This window comes from Corvus hawaiiensis, chromosome 20 (assembly GCF_020740725.1).
Source record: "Corvus hawaiiensis isolate bCorHaw1 chromosome 20, bCorHaw1.pri.cur, whole genome shotgun sequence".
Taxonomy (NCBI): domain Eukaryota; kingdom Metazoa; phylum Chordata; class Aves; order Passeriformes; family Corvidae; genus Corvus; species Corvus hawaiiensis.
In genome coordinates, this window is record NC_063232.1 from 7965381 (window position 1) to 7988210 (window position 22830).

The 22830-nt window shown below is 51.5% G+C and overlaps 1 protein-coding gene across 1 annotated transcript in view; it reads right to left on the reverse strand.

Moving 5' to 3' along the window:
• Positions 1-22830, reverse strand: part of STX1A (syntaxin 1A) — a 74581-nt gene that overhangs the window by 12675 nt on the left and 39076 nt on the right. Inside the window, exons 4-5 of the mRNA XM_048324922.1 lie at positions 7343-7417; positions 4636-4709 (exon numbers count right to left, since the gene is read on the reverse strand). Coding sequence (XP_048180879.1) covers positions 4636-4709; positions 7343-7417 — 149 coding nt within the window. The remainder of the gene's footprint in view (positions 1-4635; positions 4710-7342; positions 7418-22830) is intronic.

A 22830-nucleotide genomic window follows, 5' to 3' on the forward strand; every position in this document is an offset into this window, starting at 1 on the left:
GAGATCTACAGAAGGACTCTGAAATTTTCCCAGGTTTCTCTCAGCAGAGCGAGAGGTTTCATTATTTAGCATCATTATCCTTTTCCTGTGTGTTTGTTAAATAAATAGTTTTCATCTCTTTCACTTTCCTTGGAGGAAAATTTTTTTTTTTCCCCAACCTGGTAGGGGAGGGCTGGTTGTAACCTGCTTTCTATCAGAGGATATATTTCTAAATTTGGCCAAACCGGCACAGATATCCCTCATCCAGCCCTACCTAAGCACAGCCTCCAGCCCCAAGAAGACACTCTGGGAGGCTGGCAGCACCCTACTTGCACTACTTCTGCCCAGAAAGCCTGGAGGCAAGGCCACAGCAGTGCCCTGGGTTGTGTCCTGCCCTTCCTGTGCTGTGCTGCCTGGACATGCCAGACCCCACGCGGGCACAGGAAGGACCTGCGGGGATCATTCTGCAGTGCTGGGGGAAACTGTACCCAGCCCTGCTCAAAGGCAAAATCACAGAATCACTAAGGTTGGAAAAGACCTCAAAGATTATCAACTCCATCCTGTGACCGATCCCCACCTTATCAACCAGACCAGAGAACTGAATGCCACATCCAGTTGTTCCTTCAACACCTCCAGCAATGGGGACTCTACCACCTCCCTGGGCTGCCTGTTCCAATGCCTGACCACCCTTTCAGTGGAGAAATTAGTCCTGATACCCAACCTGAAACCCCACTGGCACAATTTCAGGCTGTTTCCTCTTGTCCTGTCCCTTGTTCCCTGGGAGCTGAGCCCAACCCCCACCTGGCTGCACCCTCCTGTCAGGGAGTTGTTGAGAGCGAGAAGGTCCCCCCTGAGCCTCCTTTGCTCCAGACAGAGCTCCCCCAGCTTGCTCAGCTGCTTCTCATCATCCTTGTGCTCCAGACCCGTCCCCAGCTCCGTTCCTGTCTCTGGACAGTCTCTGCACAGCGAGGGAACAGGGAATGTCAGATGTGCCTGGTGCCACCAGCACTCAGATGTGTTGGTGCAGGTGTCTGTACACCTGGAGGAGCCCCAGACAGCACAGCCTTACCTCCAGGAGACGACACTGGTGACATCTCCAGGGTACGCCTGCACTGGTTCTGCAGCTATTCTAAGCCAGCAACAGCAGAATATTTATGGAGAGCCTCAGCTCATCTTCTCCCTCCTCCACCACAAAGCTTACATGAACGCCCCTGGCAGCTCCAGCTCCATCCTCTGCTTGAGAGGTGCTGGCCCAGAGCAAGGTCACAACAGCTCCCAAGCATCTCAGCTCAAAATCCAGCAATGACGTGACGTGCCATCCAAGCGACGCTTCTGCTGTTCCAAAATTGTTTTTCCTAAAATCCACTTCATTCTCATTCAGCTGAAAACTATCAACATAATGTTGATCTACAGCCAAATATAGCCTGGGTGTTGAGTGACACCCTTCCTGCTCACTAGCACACCATGCGACACGTCTTTTGCTTAAGAAGTTATTTAACTCAGTGTTTATTTTCTCAGATTGTTATTTTATGTTCCCATGGGCATCCCACATGTCTACAAAATTCATTTGATTTTTGGAGGAACATGGAGTTTTGCGCAAAATCAGCTGGAAAAAAGCATTTTAAATGGCTTTCAGACATTAAATAAACCTACCTGAATATTCACAGCAAATAAAAAGCATGTCAAAATGTACCTTGTGTTTGAAAGAAACTCATTAAACAGAAAATTTTAACTCAAGTTAGGAAAAGGATTTGTTTCACTCAGGTCTAGCAACTCTTCACTCCCCAAACATGGGCAAAGCAGCCCAAACCGGATTTCCAAAGAGCTGATAAAAGCTCTGGGTATTCAGAGTGGGCTCTGAAAGCCCCCAAAAGCACACACTGAAACTGGGGTCCTTGTCCTTCATGTGATTAAGAGAAAGATATTTTTGAAGTGTTTATCCCATGGGGTAATATACAAAATTTATAAGTATATATATAATATATACTTCTATATTATATATGCATATAGAAACATAGAAAAAACTGTCGAGACCTCTGGGAAGCTGCATCACTGGCTGCATTTCTGGACCGGGGATGCCTTTAGGAATTGTGACCCCAAGCCCCCTCCCTGTACCTGGATCTGCCAGAGGCAGGTCCAGATCTGATGAGACTCTTCTGTCTGGAAATGACCACAGCAAAGCCAGAATAAATGCCCGTAATCTTAATGCTCAATTACTCCTAGTTTACAACATGTTAACAAGGGGGAATCGGCTCCTCATTCCTTCTTTTACCCAGTGTTTTGCTAATACCAAAGTCCATACAAACTGGAGAAGACACAAATACCTACAGAAACATCAAGCTTCAAGCACCAGGCATGTCTAAATCAGCTTTCCAGTTTGGCTCATCCCAAATTTCATACAGAATGTGGGAAGGGAGGAGAGAGCAGGCCAGGCTCTGGGAAGACACAGCCACATTGCCCAGGAGAGGCTGGAACTGGTCTGTGTCACTGCAGGACAAAGGTGGTGGTGATCCCAGGTGGGGCACAGGACAAGCGAGGACAGGCTGAGAGAAGCAGGGCCCGGTCAGCTGAAGGTGACAAAGCCCAGAGAGATCCTTTTGTTACAATGACCCAGAGGGAGCAAAGAGAGAAGCTGGAGCAAAACTCATCTTGGAAGTGCACAGGAGCAGGAAAAGAGATGAGGGACAAAGCTGGGACATGGAATTCCATTTACATATTAAGGGGGGAAAAAAATCTTCGTAAGAGTGGTCAAACACTGGAAAAGGGCCCGGAGGACTCACAGTCTGTGGTGTCTCCATCCCTCTGCATTCTGGGGAGACAAACACCTGCAGGAGCTCAGAGCTGGGGACCAGCCAGGCCAGAAGCCAAAGCTCCAAAATGGAGCAGTGTCACACTGCCAACCTAAGGACTCTGTGCCACGGCCCAGAGGTGCTCCCCTGCCCCCAGTGAAATGCTAAAAAATGCCCACATTGCAAGAAAATGTCCCACCTCCCTGACTGAGGGAGTTGGGGTTGTTCAGCCTGGAGAAGAGAAGGCTCTGGGGAGACCTTAAAGTCACTTCCAGTGCTAAAAGGGCTCTAGGAGAGCTGGAGAGGGACTTTGGACAATGCTCTGAAGTGACACAACAAGGGAGAATGGCTTCCCACTGCCAGAGGGCAGGGTTAGATGGGATACTGGGAAGAGATTTTTCCCTGTGAGGGTGGTGAGGCACTGGCACAGGTTACCCAGAGCAGCTGTGGCTGCCTCATCCCTCAAGTATTCAAGGTCAGGTTGGACAGGGCTTGGAGCACTCTCGTCTAGCAGAAGGTGTCCCTGCCCTTGGCAGCGGGTTGGACTGGATCACCTTTGAAGGTACCTTCCAACCCAAACCACTCCATGGCTTTATGGTGGAGCAGAGCCCTGAATCCCACTCTCCCACATACCAGGATGACATCTGAACCACAGAGTTCAACACAGACCAAATCTAAATCCTGCTCAAATCTACAGCCGTGGGTTATGCAGTTCCCATTTGTGGCCACCTCCAGTTTCCCCAGACACTGCCAAAGTAAAGCCTTTTCCTGAGAAACAAGGATACATCACAGCTAATACCAGGAACCACCACCACTGACTGCCATCTCCCCCCCCTGCCACTGGCACTGGCACCTGCATCTGGGATGACATCAGCTCTTGAGGAGCTCAGCACAGAGCATGGAGCAGAACACCTCAGGGGTTCACAGCACTGCTTTCAGCACACAGAAGTGTCTCTGGAGTGGGAAGGGAAGTTTTTTCGTGGAAGGGATCTGCTGTCAGCCTGACACTGCCCAGCTGCAGCAGAGCTCTGTCCACACTGGATCCTTCTGGCAGGAACAGAAGAGCTGCTCTGCAGCAGAACTTGCTGCTCTCCTGTTGCTGCACCATCCTTTGGCTCTGCCATGCCCCAGAAATTCCCTGTCCTGCCTGCTCTAGAGACAGGTTGGCCTTTCCCCTCCCCCAGCTTTGTAGAGGACAGTTCCCTCATGGCCTCAGGCTGAGCTGGGACAGCTGGTGCAGGGCTGGAGGACACTGGGGCTCCAGCTGGGAGCTGCAGAGCTGACTCATTACCATCACTGCCATATTGATCCGGCACCAAATGCGGATGAGAGAGAAGGCTCCCTGAGTGTCTTCCCAGGCTGAGGAGGAGATAAACTACAAAAGCCAAAACTCCTCCAGCACCACTGCAGAGCATGGAGAAATCAGGACTTCTTGTGTGTGCATAACCCCCTGTGAGAGCTACAGATCTACATCTGGATCCCCCCCCAGATGATGAAGAGCAGCACTGGCAGCTTCTGTTACCTTTATCCCTTTAATGGGATACACACTCTTGGTTGCAGAACAAGGCTCTGAGACGCCTTGTCTTCACCCACATCCCCCAGTACAGAGGACACAGCTCTGCAGCGATGCAAGGACAGATTCCAGGCTGGATCAACAGCTGCATCCTACCAAGTACTCTCTCACCAAAGCATCACCAGAAGGTAAAAACTACACACCAGCTCTGCACGGTTGGGCAGGAAGACAGAGTTTCACCCAGAGAAATCTGCTCCATAGCCAAGCACAGACCTCCTCTCCCAGCACCTCCTGGGATCCCTCAGCTGCCACTTCCCACCTTCCCCTTCCTGGTGCCACAGGGCAGAGGCTCACCTGAGTTTTCCTTATCCGCAAGTCAGCCGATGACCTGTTCAGTCCTTCTTCTTGCTCGATACTCTGCTCAATGCCTGGTCAGGGTAGAAGGACACATTATTTTGTGCTGTTTGAAGAACAATCATTAAGGTTGGAAAGGACCTCCAAGATCATCAAATCCAACCTTCAACCAATTACCTCTAGCTCATTAAACCGTGCTGTCAAATGCCACATCTACTCATTTTTTGAACACTTCCAAGGATGGTGACTCCACCACTTTGCCAGACCGCCTGTTCCAGTGCTTAACCAAAGGAAAAGGATTGTTTGGCAAAGGGACTGCGAAAGACTGGATTCAGGAGCAGCTGGTACTGGGCAGTTCCCAAATCCTGACTCCACCATTCAGCCTGGCAGCAAAGCCCTGTTTCATGACTGAAAAACACCTGGTGCCTGGCCATTGACTGCGATTTGGGGCTGAAAGGGCAGCACTGTCATCCCCAGCCTGGTGAGCCAGGATTTCCATACAAAATCAATGTGATGCTTAGGTCTGATTGCCAGTATTCAAACTGGAGAGCTGTTCCCACCAGAGAGGCAGGAGGAGGAAATCCAGAGCTGAAGTGTCTCTGCAAAATACCAAACCTCAAGACTCCTCCAGGAAACCTAAAAATAGCAGCTCCTCCAGCTGCCTGGACTGGCACAGGGAGGACCCACCATGCCAGCATGAGTGTGCTGCACCGTGCTGAGCACTCATGTAGCAGGGCAGGGATCTGCTCCTTTAATTATGCAGCTAATTGAGATGAAGCCCTCACTGCCCAAAGCCTGTGGACCATGGCAGGGAGGAGCACCATCATGTCCCACCATGCTTCAAGCAGGGAGAGGTCACAGGGGTGCAGGGCAGTAGGACTGGCACAGAGCAGGACAGTGCAATCCTGCCCCATCCCTGGAAGTGTCCAAGGCCAGGTTAGATGGGGCTTGGAGCAACCTGGTGTAGTGGAAGTTGTCCCTGCCTATGTCAGGGAGTGAAATGAAATTACCTTTAAGGCCTCTTATAACTCAAACCATTCCATCATTCCAGGATTCTATGAAACCTGATCCTCAAGGCCAGCTCAGGACATACTAATTCAAAGACTTAATTTCAAAACTTGGAAGAAAGCTCCCATCAGCAAGCTGGTCAGTGTGCAGAGACACATATCTCCACATAAACCACCTGGTGTGAGCTGGTGGCATCCCCTGAGTCTGGCTGAAGACCCCATTCCTAACACTGATGTCCCACAGCTCTCTGAGCCCAGCTGTCCCCAGCACCTTCCATTCTGGAGCAGGTCCCTCAAGCCCAGCACAGGGCAGGTTCCTCCTGTAGCAAGGACTCCTGATTCCCTGGAGCTGCCCCCTCACAGTACAGCTCAGCATATTTCATCAGCAACTGGGCTTCCTCCACACTTGTCACAAACCACTCCCAAGGAATGGTATTGGCAAACACTGGGCATTTCTGATAATTAGTAAAATCACATTCTCCCAAGAAGCTGGTAATTAGAATTAGCCTGTGCATGAGTAATGTCTGGCCTGAAGAAGTCAGTTTGTTATCAGCAGATGTTGTTTTTGATCAGTCCTGACTGTTTTCTGTCATTGATCATGCTGGCCATGAGGCGATTTGGGACAAAACACAAGGACTAATCATCTGCTGCTCCAGGTAAATATGATACCAGACAGTCTTTTCTGGAAGCAGGAAACAGGAATTGGAGCCTTCAGGCTTTCAAAGTCCCTTATAAAACACTGAACAAAACACTTCTGGAAAAGGATTTTTGTTTTGTATGGGCCAAACCCCATCACCAGGGATCCCGGCGTGTCCAGGGCCATGGGAATGAATCCATTAGACTATGGAATAGATAAGATGGCCCCTGGCTCTCCTTCCTGGCTCTAGTTGAGATCACGTGCTAGGAGGATAAAGGGAGCATGGGAACAGTGGAGATACAGGTCTCCTGGCCCACACATGGGACATGGCCACACCAGTGGTGACCAATTTAACAAAGGGCTCCAGGCACATCTGAGTCCTCCATGACTGTGAGATGTCTACAAAATCCTGGGATTAGTGAGGACACTGCTGCCTTGGGGGAAGCACCAGCTCCTCTCCTACCTTTCAGACACAGCCAGGTCTTCTGCACCAATCTCAACCAAACCCCAGACTGATGTCCAAGACCACCACAGTCAAATCCAAGATAACAGAGGTGACCTGCCTCTCATCTGAAGATGCTTCCATCCTCTCTGACTCCCTCAATCCCCTGGGGTCCAGTCTTGGAATTCTGGGCTTGTCCGAGTGCTCCAGCACAACCCTGACCATCAGTGGGTTGATAGTCACCTTGTTCTTACACCCCAGACTGACTGACTCTTCCAATAGTGGAAACTGGAGGTCATATCCTGCAGCACATCCCACAGCAGCACCTCTTCACTCACACTGAATAGAACCTGTGGCCATGCTGGGGGTTTGTCCAGCATCCAACCCCTGCCAGTGGTGTGGCACAGGACTTACTCAGAGCCCACCAGCTGCTCGTGGTCCCATTCCCTCAATTACATTTTGGGAACGGGGCACAAGGGGGCAAATTCACAAAGGGCAAATTAAAGCACCTGGAGGGTGCAGCAGAGAGGAAAGGTGATGCCCATCCCTGAAAGTATTCCCAGCCTGGGAAAGGAGTGCTCCAGGCAGAGCTCCGCAGCTCCATCACAGGCCAACACTCACTCTTTAGTTTGGAGCGCACTTTGTTCGCCGTCTTCTTTATATCAGACATCAGCTCTTCCAGCTCCTCCTTTGTTTCTGGGGAGAGAGGAAAGAGCAAACATGGATGTGCTGCAGAGACCAATAAAATCTGCTGCCCTGCAGAGTGTAGAGACCAGAGCTATGAGCACTTCAACCCCCTAACTGGAAGAATTTCCAACCCCTGACTGAGAACACTCCCATCCCCAGACTGAGAGCACTTCCACCCTCAGACTGGGAACACTTCCAACTCCAGACTGGGAGCACTTCCACCTCCACACTGGAAGCACTCCCATTTCCAAACTGGGAGAGCTCCCATCCATAGACTGGGAACATTCCACCCCCAGACTGAGAGCACTCTTGCCTCCAGACTGGGATAGCTCCCACCTCCAGACTGGGAGCACTCTTGCCCCTAGACTGGGAACATTCCCATATCTAGACTGGGAGAACTCCCACCTTCAGACTGGGAGCACTTCCACATCCAGACTGGGAGCACTCCCACCTCATGCTCCGTGCTGGACTCTCCTTCCACTCCTGAGACCTCCAGCTGCTTCCAGCTCTGGGGCCCCAAGACAAGTGTTAAACTGAACAAGAGTGAGGTCAGCTTGGACATGGGGAAGAAATGTTGGACCGTGAGGTTGGTGAGGCCCTGGCACAGGCTGCCCAGAGAAGCTGTGGCTGCCCCATCCCAGGAAGTGTCTGAGGCCAGGCTGGATGGGGCTTGGAGCAACCTGAGATAGTGGAGGGTGTCCCTGCCCATGGCAGGGAGGTGGAATGAGATGACCTTTCAAAGTCCCTTCAAACCCAAACCATCCTGTGACTCTGTGATCACATACAGGTTCCTCTCCCAGAAACCAGCATGCCCTGAAAGAAGCCAGGATTTGCAGATGTGGCTCTCACCAACCTGTGCTTCAGGAACTGCCAGGCCCCCTGTACACAGCAGCCCCTGTACACAGCCCCATGCCCAGAATGCTGGGACCCAACTATGGTCTGCCAGTGCAGCTCTCCCTGCTGCCACCCCAATATTCCCTCTTGATTTTGATGAGATCAAGACTTAATTAAATAAAACTTTGTTTAATAGAGCTGAGGCATATTGACTGACTCATGTCAATGGCATAATTAGAAAATCCTGATAATGGAAATGTGTTGGGGGAAGGTCCTATCATACTGGCAGCTGTACACATTCCCATCCCCGAGCTACAAGCTTCAGCACTACTAGGAAAAAAAGAGAAGGAACACATCTGTGAAGTTCTTCACCCCAGGGTATTTGCTGGAGAACAGGCACAAATGCAGTAACAGGAATAGGATATTTTCAGTTTGAGTTATCATTTAAGTGACTAGTTATTTTTTTTCTCCATTCTTAAAAAACTTGTAATAGTAAGAAATAAAGAAATAATAAGAAATTTAATACTAAGAAATTTCTTGAAAGAATTTGCAATAATAGGAAAATAATAAGCAATAATAAACTGTTAAAATAAGAAATTAATAACTGTAATAATAAGGAATTACTAATTATTTCTCAATAAAGAAATAAACCAGTGGGCTGAGTAACTCCTTGCAGCCATCCAGCCTGGGCAAGCTGACAAGGACCAGGAGTACTGGAGACAGCAGGCTGCCACAGACATGGGGATGGTCTGGGAGTTGGGATTATCCACCTGGAAAGAGGAAAGCCAAAGTGGTTCCTACTGCTGTCTGAGACTACCCTGCAGGAGGGTGGAGAGAAGGTGGGGCCAGGTGTCCTGCTGGTCCTTGGAGGTGACTACTGATGCTTGGAGCTGCACAGGAAGAGGACAAGCAGTGCTGGACCAAGCAAAATGCAAATTCGATATTAAGAAGAAGAATAGTCATAAAGGCAGTCAAATACCGGATGCAGAGAGGCTGTGGGATGTGTGTCCTTATGGATATTCAGCACAAGGCTGGGTGAAAGGCTGAGCATTGGACCTGCTGGAGGGGATCAGCCAGGGGCCTCCAAGGTCCCTTCCCACCCATATCCACCTTCAATTCTATTGAACAATTTCACATAACTCACTGCCATGTACTTTCCCTTCTCCCCGGCAATCTGGGCTGACGGATCTCCCCCTCTACTCTGCTCTTGTGAGACCTCACTTGCAGACCTGCTTCCAGCTCTGGAGTCCCCAGCCTAGGAAGGATGTGGAGCTACTGGAGCAAGTGCAGAGGAGACCACAGAAATGACCTGAGGGCTGGAGCCCCTCTGCTCTGGAGCCAGGCTGGGAGAGCTGGAGGTGTTCAGCCTGGAGAAGAGAAGGCTCTGGGGAGACCTTAGAGCCCCCTTCAGGGCCTAAAGGGGCTCCAGAAGAGCTGGAGAGGGACTTTGAACAAGGAATGGAGGGACAGAACAAGGGAGAATGGCTTCTGCACTGAGAGAGGGCAGGGTTAGATGGGAGAAAAGTAGATTCTTCCCTGTGAGGGTGGTGAGGTCCTGGCACAGAGTGCCCAGAGCAGCTGTGGTTGCCCCATCCCTAGAAGTGTCCAAGGCTGGGCAGGGCTTGGAGCAACCTTGTCTAGTGGAAGGTGTCCCTGCCCATGGCAGGGTGATTAGATGATGAGATGAGATGAGATGAGATGACATAAGATGAGATGAGATGGTATTTAAGGTCCCTTAACATTCTGTGATGCACTGCTGTGAAGCTGCCACTGAGGACAAGTGGTGAGTACAGTCCTGTGCTGGCCACTCAGGGAGCGGACAAGACTGCACGGGTGGAAGGAAGGAACAGGGAATGGGGCTGGGTGCCTTCCCTCAAAATATTTCCAACTGAGCAAGCAGCATGGAGAGACGTCCTTCTGGCCTGATTTGAGTCACAGGCCATGTGAGGATTACTTGGCGGCCTGGCAAGCACAGGCTGCCCAGACAACTATTTTCACATCCACGGTGTCTGTTTAAGTGACTCACTCAGATCTGTTTAACCATTCACAGCAAGTGACATACAGCTATGGGAAGCTGAAGTACCACAACATTACTGTGCCACGGCCGGCCTCACTTCATGCCAGAGTGGCACTGAGGGGGCAGATGGGATGTTTTAGAGGATGAGTCAAGCTCCCCATACCCCACAGCCCACGTAGGATGTCTGCTCCATTCCCACTGGCACTGAGCACAGTGGGAGCAGAGATGTCCCCATGGCCACATGTCCCCACTGGGAGGGAGGAGGAGTCTTTGGTCCAAGGTCGAGTCTTATACCCTTGAGAAGCCCCAGGGCCTGCTGTGACCTGCCTGAGAGGGAGCCCAGGCAGTGCAGAGAGCAGGCAGGGGTGCAGGCAGGGGTGGGTAGTCTTTCTCCTCCCTCTGCCAACAGCTAGTGAGGCCCTCATCCGACGGAGAGCAGACACCCAGCCCAGGGTGGTAACACTGCAAGCAGGCAGGAGATGCAGGCAGGCAGGAACAGGTAGGCAAAAGCAGGTAGGAGCAGGTAGGAGGGGGCAGGAGCAGGCAGGCAGAAGCAAGCAGGAGCAAGCAGGAATAGGCAGGCAGGCCGGGACAGGTAGACAGGAGCAGGCAGAAGCAAGCAGGCCAGGAAGGAGCAGACAGGATCAAACAGGAGCAGGCAGGATCAAGAAGGAGCAGGCAAGAGTAGGCAGAAGCAGAAGGGAGGAACAGGCATGAAGGCAGGAGCAGGCAGGAGCAGGCAGGAGCAGGCAGGAGCAGGAAGGAGCAGGCAGGCAGGATCAAGAAGGAGCAGGCAGGACGGCAGGAGTGGGCAGAAGAGCAGGCAGGTGCTGGCAGGCACAGCTCTCCACCCTTCACAGGTAGGTAAGTGCAGGCACTGCCACTGTAGCTCTCTGGGTATCACGGTGACAGTGACTTTGCACACAAGGTGCTCAGCCCTCGAGCTGCCTCACTCTTTGCTGGGACTAAGAAACTTCACCTCGGCAACCTGCAAGTCTTTACTGACAACAACCAACCAACATCATCGAGAAAAGTACAATTCCAAGCTAATTCCAAGCTGAGTTACCTGGCAAAGCTGGAAGGAATCTTTTTGGCAAAGACTTAGCTCTTTCAATAAAAAATTAAAGAAGATCCTGAGAACAGTTCCTTGAAGGCAATTTAGAAAAAATAAACCTTTCTTGTTTATCTTGGCACTTTCCTTAAGGGAATGTTGGGTATTTTTTAAAGGTGAATGCAAAGAGGAAGCACAGACCTGACAGGCCCACAGTGATCTGGTCTCTGGGAGCAAATCATAAGGAATCCTTCCTAGGAACTCTATGGAAACATTTTCCATAGTCTTTCATGGCCTTAAAGCAATACAAATGAAATCTGTTTTAAAAGCCACTAGGCAGGAGATTGTCTAGAAAGGTCCTGCACCTGGGTCAGGGCAATCCCCAGTACCAGCACAGACTGGGGGATGGATGGATGGATGGATGGATGGATGGATGGATGGATGGATGGAGAGCAGCTCTGTGGAGAAGGACTTTCCAGCTGAAGTCCCATTTGCCAAAAGAGATTTGGGATATCAATGACCTCTGTGCAGTCCTTCAGTTCCCAAAGGCTGATGTTTATTCTTGGAAACAGAGCTCAGAGTTTCACATTGCAACTTATTCATTCAAGCTGTGGAAAACAAGAAGAAAAACATCAGATGCTGACTCAACCCTTTCCTAATTTTCCAGAATTTTTTTCAACTCTGACCAACACAACCATTTGCAGCAGGTATGACAGAATGGGGAGCAGACAGAGGGGGACAGGAGAGAACTGCTCAACCCCTGCTCCAAGCAGAGCCAGGCCTGTCCTTTCCATGCAGGTGCAACACAAGGAGCTCCAGCTGCCTGCCAAGCTGTAGAAACATGGCAAAGCCATCCATCTGCCTTTGCCAGGAGCAGGGCATGGGAGGTGACCAGTACTATCAGGAAGGACCAGCAGCCCCAGGATTTTTAACTTCCTGCATGCCAGGAACAAATCCTGTTCAAGGTTCAGCAAGGAGAGACACTGCCAGGGTTCAAGGTCAGTGCAAAATGTCCAGGCTTTTACACAGGAGCAGAACAGAGATGATTCACAGAAGGGTCTGAAAAGCTTGTGGGATCCCCTGGGATGAAAGGTACACTCTGAAACACCTCATCCATCCACCCAGCTGTGTACTGGGGTGATCCAGAACAGATTACATTGTAGCTTTTGACTTTTTACATCATCGAAAAGGAAGCAGGTGACATCACAGAATCCTAGAATCACAGAGTGGTTTGAGTTGGAAGGGATGCTAAAGATCATTCCAACCCCCTGCCATGGGCAGGGACACCTTCAACTAGACCAGGTTGCTCCAAACCCTGTCCAGTCTGGCCTTGGACACTTCCAGGGATGGGGCATTTAACTGAGTTCCTATAACATATTCACAGGTAATTAAAAGCTGGTACCATCAGTGGAATTGCATTTATATAATAGCATTTGATACCAGTGGTGATGGATCCTGTTTCCCAAATTCTGAACTCTCAACATGATCTCCACAGGCTGTCAGGCCAGTCCAACCACTGAGAAGGACAGAGTCTGAGGCCAGTGGCCGGACACTGGGGGTTTTCCACCAGTAACTGGGCTTCTAACACCAGAGTGGCCACGGGCAACCTCGCATCCCAAGCCCAGCACAGCCCTTCCACAGCCTGTCACTGAGCTAGCTATCCCAAACACCTTCAGGATGTTCTCATGCTGTGGTCATCTTCCTCCAACTGTTCCTGATGCTCCAAACTAGCCTCAGAGCTGGTAAACTCCCACAGGAGGCCAATCTCAGGATGAAAGGAGAGCTGCACTATGTGCTAACCACAGAGTCACAGAATCATTAAGGTTGGGAAAGACATTCAAGATCAGCAAGTCCAACATTTGACCAAATACTACCATGTCCACTAAACCACAGCACTACACACCCAGTTGTTCACTGAACACCCCCAGGGATGGTGACTCCACCACAGTCCTGGGACAAGACTTAACCACTCTTTCAGTGAAGAATTTTTTCCTAATATCCAACCTAAACCTCTCCTGGCACAACTTCAGGCTGTTTCCTCTTGTCTTGCCCCTTGTTCCCTGGGAGCTGAGCCTGATCCCCACCTGGCTCCTGTCAGGGAGTTGTAGAGAGTGAGAAGGTCCCCCCTGAGCTTCCTTTTTTCCAGACAGAGCTCCCCCAGCTCCCTCAGCTTCTCCTGGTGCTCCAGGCCCTTCCCCAGCGCCGTTCCCTTCTCTGGACACACTCCAGCCCCTTGATGTCTTTCTTGGAGTGAGCAGCCCAGAACTCAACACAGGATTTGAGGTGTGGCCTCACCAGTGCCCAGCACAGATGGATGGTCTCTGCCCTGGTACCACTATTGCTGGTAACAACAGCTTCTTCTGCAGCCACTTGCTGGGTGTTTATAACCCAACAGCACAAATGAGGGGATCACAGTGCTCACACCAAATGACCTTGGTTTGGTGACAATCCCATGCAAGAGTGGCAGAGCAGAACCAGTGCAGCGCCTCACTCCAGCTTCTCTGTTTTCAGAGGAAGTTGTATTTCATTTTTTTTCCAATTAACACTAAAACACCACTGTTTTAAAAGTGAGGGGAAAAGGAGAGTCAAGCTAATGACATACTTAATGCCTGTACATTGACATGAGCTTGAACCCAACTACTGTAACAACACGGCTCCCAAAATCAGCTGCCCGTCCTGCCTGAAGAGGGCTCATGGAGCCTCACACTCAGCAGCAAACCCAGACCCACAGCTCATCTCCAGCATCCTTAGCCCAACACATCCCACACTGCTTTTCCAGCTTACAGCTCCACTGGAGCGGCTGTTGGGAAAGCAGGAGGTCACTGAGCTGGCAGGAAGCAGCAAGGATCAACAGCTCCAAGCAGGGGGAGTTGAGGAGATCTTTTAATTAAAAGCAAGCAACTGATCTGATGGAAGCCCTGATGGAAGCACAGGATCCGGTGAGCGCTGTGGGGGCGAGGGCAGATGGCTGCACCCCCAGGACTCATCCCACCTTCACGAGCAGCACCCAATTAAGACAGCAAAATTTATGCAAGCAAACAGCTGTGGATGGCTGCTCCCACCTGCTGCAAATATGCCCATCTGTCAGAGCTTCTCAGGCCTGCAGCACCATCCCCAAAGTTGCTCTCCTGGAGCAATTAACCGGCTGATGAATGAACACTCCTTCCCTTTCCATGGCCTTCTTCTGTCTTCCCTATGGCTCTCCTCCAAGCCCTTCCATTCATCCTCTTAGCTCCAGGGCAGCACTAGAGAAATCAGTACCCTCCACTGCCTGCTCCCATTCTGCTTGGAGCCACATACAAACCCCTGTCAGCTCCAAGAGGGACACAGGGCACTTAAGAGGCAGTGCTGGAGCTCACAGGGACCGAAGCCACCCTAGCCCTCCCACAGACACTGAGGGCACAGGTACCAACTAAAGCTCCTCAGCTCTATTTTTACAACACTGACTCCACTAATTGTCTTACCTTCTTTAGTTCTCCCAATTGAATTCCACTTCACATATTCCATTATTTTACTCAGAAGCAAGGTCGGTTTAATCAGTCAATAATTACCCAGTTCATTCCCTCTCTCTTTAAAATCAATGCTCTTCTACCTCCCAAGCTCCCAGTGCCTACCAGGTATGCCAGAAATTATTGGAAATCAACACTAATGGCAAAGGCATCATCTTACTCAGCTCCTGGAAAACCTCTTGATCAATACCTTCAGGTATCCTGAATCCAGCAGCGTCTATTTTTGGTATCGACTGTTTAGCAACAAACCGATTTACTGCTGGAATGTTGGAATTTAATCAATGTAAGATACACCATGTGTTTCCCAAAAAAAGAGAAGCGTTTCCCATATGTTTGTGTCTTTTCTGCATTATTCTCCCATTTTCCTTTATTAATGCACCAAAATGGTTGAGAGGTTCTGCTCTTCTTTAAGCACCTCGAGAAAATTTCAGTTTGTCCTTCAGGCCACTGCTGGGTGGGTTTTCTGGATCCCTGTGACTCCCAGCTCCAGTTTCTGTGACACTGGGAGAGGGTGGGAAAATATTCTCCTCCTCACCACGTATGGGAGAACAGAGACGAATGTAAATCCACGGCAAGGGAAAGTTCAAGAGTGGGAGGTACAAAGAAGAGGTAAGAAACACTGAGGCATACAGGGAGGATAAAGTGTTTTAAATTTGTTCTGTGAGCACTTGATATCAAGGAGCAAGATAGGACCATCCAGATGATTGAATGTCCCTGGTACTGAGACCTGCCCCAAGGGGTCCTTCTCCCAGGCTGTAACAAAGCTATTTCACACTTCATGCAAACAAATCTTTCTTCCAGGTCTGAGGAACATAAACTAGGCTGAATTTGGGATCACAGACAGCAACTGCAATTCTCTAGTGTTTTAACTGGTCTCGTAACAGAGATGTCTGGAGCAATTAAATAATTCCTTTTTGTCCCAAGCTTTAATCACAGGACTCACAGGGTGGTTTGGGCTGGAAGGGACCTTCAAAGATCATCCAGTACAACCCATTGCCATGGGTGGGGACACCTTTCACTAGACCAGGTTGCTCCAAGCCCCGTGCAATCTGGCCTTAAACACTTCCAGGGATGGGGCAACCACTGCTTCTCTGGGCAACCTGTGCCAGCCCCTCATGGTCTGACATTTCTTCCCCATGTCCAACCTGACTCCACCCTCAGTTCAACACCATTGTCCTGTGCTGGGACCCCAGAGGTGGAGGCAGCTCCAGGGTGTCTCAGGAGAGTGGAGCAGAGGGGGAGCATCCCCTCCCTCCCCTGCTGCCCACACTGCTGGGGATGAGCCCAGGAGACACTTGGCTTTCTGTGCTGCCAGTGCTCATGGCCGGGTCATGTCCTATTTGTCACTCCCCAGGATCCTCCAGTCCTTCTCTGCAGGGTGTTCTCCATCCACCCCTTCATCTCTCCAGCCTTCCCCCAATCTGCACTGGCACTGGGGATTGCCCTGACTCAAGTGCAGGACATTGCTTTTGCCCTAGTTGAAGTCCATGAAGCTCTCATGCTTTTGGCAACTTTATTCCTGATACTTCAGTATCCTAAGGCACTTTACCCATCCCTCCCCAGGTCCCAGGACACACCACAGCTCTTTTCAAAATCAGACACACCCCAAATGCTGTATCTAAATTGTTCCAGATGAGAGAGTGAGTCTGTGCCCATGAGGGGCCCTACGATTGAGCATCCTGGAGGATGGGGAAGAAGGAGGGCCTGATGGAGGGACTGCATCCAGCACAGGAGGGAGGAAAGTCCTTCACCCCTGCACAAGGTGATGCAAATCACACAGTGAGCCCATTTGGACAGAGAGACACAGGGCTTTGTGCAGAAAGGAAGCCAGCTGAGGAATTGTGGAAAGGTTATTTTTAGAGTTGTACATTTCCATGACAAAGAGCAAGTATTACCTCTGGCTGAAAACCTTTTATAGCATTGGCAGAAAAAACTGACCAGAAGTAGTTCTACCTTCCAGAGCTTCAGCTGGGAGCGTGCTTGAGATGCTGCTGTTGGTACCCAAAGCAGCAAGTGTGAAATAAAGGCTCAAAAGGCACGCACAGAGTTCAGACACCGGAACCTGCCAAATCCAGACTTTTTTCCTCAAAAACAAAAGGCAGGGAGGGGTGGTTTATATTTTTAAACACTGACCGAAGTGCAGAGAACTGTGTGATTTAATTAAAATTGTCAGGTCTCAGCGAGGACAACACACAGGCAGGTCACAGTAGCTAGGAAGGGCTTTAAGGACATCCTGCAGCCACTGTCAGCTGCAGCCATCATCCCTGCACAGTGGCTGTCCGGCAGCTTCTTCAGACTCCATCAACTCATGGAAATGGGATAGCCCAAAATTTCAAGTTGGAAGGAAGGTACAACCCACGGTCTGCCCTGTAAATTTGAGCAATCCAAATGGCTCATTCTCAGGGAAAGGTCAAAAAGGGAAAAAAATCCACCTCACAGTGGTGGGTACTTGTTCAAGGATCTTTTCCGTATAGCCACAGACTTGCAGGGTGGTTTGGGCTGGAAAGGACCTTAAAACTCATCTCATTCCAATCCCCTGGCATGGGCAGGGACACCCTCCACTGGACCAGGTTGCTCTAAGCCCCGTCCAATCTGGTTTTGAGCATTTCCAAGGATGGGGCAGCCACAGCTGCTCTGGGCAACCTGTGCCAGGGCCTCACCACCCTCATGGTACAACATTTCTTCCTTATGTCCAGCCCAAAATTTACTGCAAGGTAGAGTTTGGTCCATCCATCTCCACCGGCACTCAGGTCTCCAAACACAGGAGTGAGCCAGCTCCATGCCTGCATGTGAGATACTTGTGCTGGACCCTCTTCCATGATCCCTGTCCCAAGGCTGACTCGCTGCCCTCTATTTTTCACCTGTTAATTTACTGAAATCAGAAACAACTTGTTCCTGATGCAGCTCTGGAGCAGAAAACACACCTGCCACTGGCTGGGGACCTCCCTCCCCCAGCAGAGTGAACAACTGGCAGCCTCTGACCAGTCCCCTCAGCACACAGCTCTGGCCAGTGCCTCCCCATCCATTGACCCTGCACTCTCCAGGCGCTGCTTCGGAGCTGTGTGCCATGGGAGTCACATGCCACGTGGGCTTGTGTGCTGTGGGAACTGTGTGCTGTGGGAACTGGAGAAGCCATGTGCTGCGGGAGCTGCAGGAGGTGTGCGGGATAGCAGGCGTGCGCTGTGAGAGTTGCACGTTTTGGGAGCTGTGTGGGAACTTTATGCCAAAGGAGCCATGTGCAATGGGAGCTACACATTGTGGGAGCTGTGTGGGAGCCAAGTGGTGTGGGAGGTCTGTACCATGAGAGCGGTCTGCCATGGGACCCATATGCTGTGGGAGCTGTGTGCAATGGCAGCTGTGTGCCATAGGAGCCATGTGCCAAAGGAGCTGTGTGCTGTGGGAGATCTGTGCCATAGGAGTCATGCGCCACAGGAGTTGTGTGCCATCGGAGCTGTGTGCCATAAGAGTTCTGTGCCATGAGAGCTCCATGCCACAGGAGCCGTGTGCCATGGGAGCTCTGTGCTGTGTGAGCCATGTGCCATAGGAGCCATGGGATCTCTGTGCCATGGGAGCCACAAGCATTGGCAGCCATGTGTCACAGGAGCTGTGTGCTGCGTGAGCCATGTGCTGTGGGAGCTGTGTGCTGTGGGAGTCGTGTGCCATAGGAGCTGTGTGCCATAGGAGCTGTGTGCTGTGGGAGCTGTGTGCCATAGGAGCCGTGTGCCATAGGAGCTGTGTGCCATAGGAGCTGCGTGCTGTGGGAGCTGTGTGCTGTGGGAGCTGTGTGCCATAGGAGCCGTGTGCCATAGGAGCTGTGTGCCATAGGAGCTGTGTGCCATAGGAGCTGCGTGCTGTGGGAGCTGTGTGCCATAGGAGCTGTGTGCCATGGGAGCTGCGTGCTGTGGGAGCTGTGTGCTGTGGGAGCTGTGTGCCATAGGAGCCGTGTGCCATAGGAGCTGTGTGCCATAGGAGCTGTGTGCCATGGGAGCTGCGTGCTGTGGGAGCTGTGTGCCATAGGAGCTGTGTGCTGTGGGAGCTGTGTGCCATAGGAGCTGTGTGCTGTGGGAGCTGTGTGCTGTGGGAGTCGTGTGCCATAGGAGCTGTGTGCTGTGGGAGCTGTGTGCCATAGGAGCTGTGTGCCGTAGGAGCTGTGTGCCATGGGAGCTGTGTGCTGTGGGAGCTGTGTGCTGTGGGAGCTGTGTGCCATAGGAGCTGTGTGCCATAGGAGCTGTGTGCCATGGGAGCTGTGTGCTGTGGGAGCTGTGTGCTGTGGGAGCTGTGTGCTGTGGGAGCTGTGTGCCATAGGAGCCGTGTGCCATAGGAGCTGTGTGCCATTGGAGCTGTGTGCTGTGGGAGCTGTGTGCTGTGGGAGCTGTGTGCCATAGGAGCTGTGTGCTGTGGGAGCTGTGTGCTGTGGGAGTCGTGTGCCATAGGAGCTGTGTGCCATAGGAGCTGTGTGCCATTGGAGCTGTGTGCTGTGGGAGGTGTGTGCTGTGGGAGCTGTGTGCCGTGGGAGCTGTGTGCTGTGGGAGCTGTGTGCTGTGGGAGCTGTGTGCCATAGGAGCCGTGTGCCATAGGAGCTGTGTGCCATAGGAGCTGTGTGCCATAGGAGCTGTGTGCTGTGGGAGCTGTGTGCTGTGGGAGCTGTGTGCCATAGGAGCCGTGTGCCATAGGAGCTGTGTGCCATAGGAGCTGTGTGCCATAGGAGCTGTGTGCTGTGGGAGCTGTGTGCTGTGGGAGTCGTGTGCCATAGGAGCTGTGTGCTGTGGGAGCTGTGTGCCATTGGAGCTGTGTGCTGTGGGAGCTGTGTGCTGTGGGAGCTGTGTGCCATAGGAGCCGTGTGCCATAGGAGCTGTGTGCCATAGGAGCTGTGTGCTGTGGGAGCTGTGTGCTGTGGGAGTCGTGTGCCATAGGAGCTGTGTGCTGTGGGAGCTGTGTGCCATAGGAGCTGTGTGCTGTGGGAGCTGTGTGCCATTGGAGCTGTGTGCTGTGGGAGCTGTGTGCTGTGGGAGCTGTGTGCCGTGGGAGCTGTGTGCTGTGGGAGCTGTGTGCCATTGGAGCTGTGTGCCATAGGAGCCGTGTGCCATAGGAGCTGCGTGCTGTGGGAGCTGTGTGCCATTGGAGCTGTGTGCCATAGGAGCTGTGTGCTGTGAGAGCTGTGTGCCGTGGGAGCTGTGTGCTGTGGGAGCTGTGTGCTGTGGGAGCTGTGTGCTGTGGGAGCTGTTTGCCATTGGAGCCGTGTGCCATAGGAGCCGTGTGCCATAGGAGCTGTGTGCTGTAGGAGCTGTGTGCTGTAGGAGCCGTGTGCTGTGGGAGGTGTGTGGCAGCCGTGAACCACACAAGCCACACGCATCAGTACCCGTGGCCATGGCCAGCAGTGCCGACGTGCTCCTCGGCACACTCGCTCCAGCCTCCCACTCCTCCCTAGCGCAAGCGTCAGCTGCCAGCGTCACTGCCGTGTCATCAGCTGCCTTTTCCACAGTGCTCATTAATTCATTGGAGGGGAAATCTCCCCTCCAATGGAGGAGGGCACAGGGAATCCCAAAAGCAAGCGGACCTTGCTTTCTTGCTGGTTCACCACCCCAGTTTTTCCACAGTGTCGTTGCTCTGTGCTCTCTCTGCAGGGCAGGTGACCTCTGACGGAGGGAGGGAGGGGGGGAGAAAACCTAAACATGTCTTTAACAATAAAGATGAAATCACACAACTGGAATGAACAGAAAATAACAGAGACACTAGAAATTCCTGCAAAAGAATGCAAGGATATGCTTGTGCTGGATAGGAAGAGGGGGGAAACAGGATGGATGCAGGTCTGGCATTGCACAGAACAACGGCCAAGGACTCACTTGCCCTGCCCAACTCTTGCACAGGCAGTATTTTTGTGTACTGTCTCCTGGTGGTCCCTGTGCTTCCCCCTTGGCACCTACTCTCCCATTACCTCCCGGCCCCACATCCCTGCAGCCTCCTCCCAAGCCCTCCTCCCTGCTGTTATGTTGGACTCCTCTTGCTGTCTGTCTCCCTTAATTATGGCTTCCCCAGCCTGCTCTGTCTTCACACTCTGGAATTCACTCTCCTCTGCCACTTCATTCTCCAGATTCCTTCCTCTGCCAGGATTTGTCTTCCCCATTCTCTCTGATCCTGGGTTCAGTTTCAGGCCCCTCATGAAAGAAAGACATTAAAGAGCTGGGCAAGAATCCAGAGCACCAGGAACAGCTGAGGAGCTGGGGGGGGGGGGGGGGCTCAGCCTGAAGAAAAGGAGGCTCAGGGGGGACCTTCTTCCTTTCTACAACTCCCTGACAGGAGGGTGGAGGCAGGTGAGGGTCAGGCTCAGCTCCCAGGGAACAAGGGACAGTACAAGAGGAAACGGCCTGAAGTTGCGCCAGGGGAGGTTTAGGTTGGGTATGGGGGAAAATTTGTTCATAAAAGGGCTGTCAAGCCCTTGCACAGCTGCCCAGGGCAGTGATGGAGCCGCTGTCCCTGGACAGGTTTAACAGATGTGTGGATGTGGCACTTGGGGACATGGGTTAGTGGTGGCCTTGGCAGTGCTGGGGGAACGGTACAGCTTAATGATCTTGGAAGTCTTTTCCAACCATAATGAATCCATGATTCTATCCCACAGACATCAGCAACTCCAACGCAATCACAGCAGCCCCTCGTCCTCCTCCTCTCCTGTTTATAGAAACGGATGTCCTTCACTCTGCAGGGTGGTATTTCTACCTTTTAGAGAGCAGGATTTATATTCTCTGGGGGGAATCCTTGGGGAAATCTTGCACTGAGGTATCTTCCATCTGTGTGTGGCCATACCCAGGGTATTCTGTACACTCATAGTGTATCCTGGTCCTCCTCACCGTCCCCCGAGAGAGAGGCTCTTCCCCCAATAACTACCTTCTTCAAAGTTATCCTTTCCCACATTTGCAGTCCCTCAAAGCAAGATGTGCAGGGAAGGACAAGCACAAAGGAGAGTGTCTCTGTTTTACAGCAGGATATAGTATCCAGGGACATGTGGGTATATCTCACCCATGCCACCAAGCTGGACACAGGGACCAGATGATTAAAGACTCAGGGTGGGATAGGAACAAAATAATGTATGACTCCCATTGTGGGGGTCAATCCTGGGGCAAGTTCCATTCAGTGTTTTCATTAAGAGTTTACAGACTTACACACAACCCACCCACCAGCTTGCAGGGGTGGCACAGGAGAGCTGTGTTGGCTTTACATAGCTGATGGAAAGGCACACTTGATTAATGACAAATCCAGGCTAAAGTCAATTACAGAAATACTGGAGAAGGACAAATCTCAGCTGGTTCCTAGGGATAACAATAATCTTAACAGTCAAATACAATTCCAGAACCTTGTATCTGCTCATATGCTGGGAGGAGGTTCCAAGGAAGGCTGCAGCCAATGGCAGGAAGGTATGTGTGGGGATCTGTCTTGGTTTGAAAGACAGGTGTCTGCCAAGGAAGAGAACTCCTAAAACCACAACAGGAACAAAGGCATTTTTTTCCTTGGGAGAGAGCAAATCTGAGCAGGAGTTGGGCAGACTGAGTCTCCCCAAGCTCAAATCAGCACCATGCTGAGGACAGGCAGTGCAGGCAGTTGGGGTCTGTGATCGCAGCCCCTAACACAACACTGACCCCGAGTTCCACACTGCCCAGACAAGGACATACCATGAGAAAATCAAGTGCAACAGCGGCTGGAAAGCAGGATTTCACCCAAGAGAGGTCCAGAGATTCTGCCTGATTGCTGCACATGGGTCCTGTCCATACACACAGCAGCCTCAATACCACCTAATGTCACCACAAATCTGGTTAATCCAATTTTCGAGAAGTTGGTGATCACTAATGCTTGGCTTGCCGGCTTCTTGCAGTCTGTGCTTATCGAATCTCTTCCTTCTGGGTTGAGGGAAGCTCAGGATTCCCATTTCAGGCTCAGGGATGCCACAGGACTCCCAGCCTGGCACTGGGACTGTCTCACATACCACACCAGCGTGCAATGGTCAGGAGTGACAGGTTCT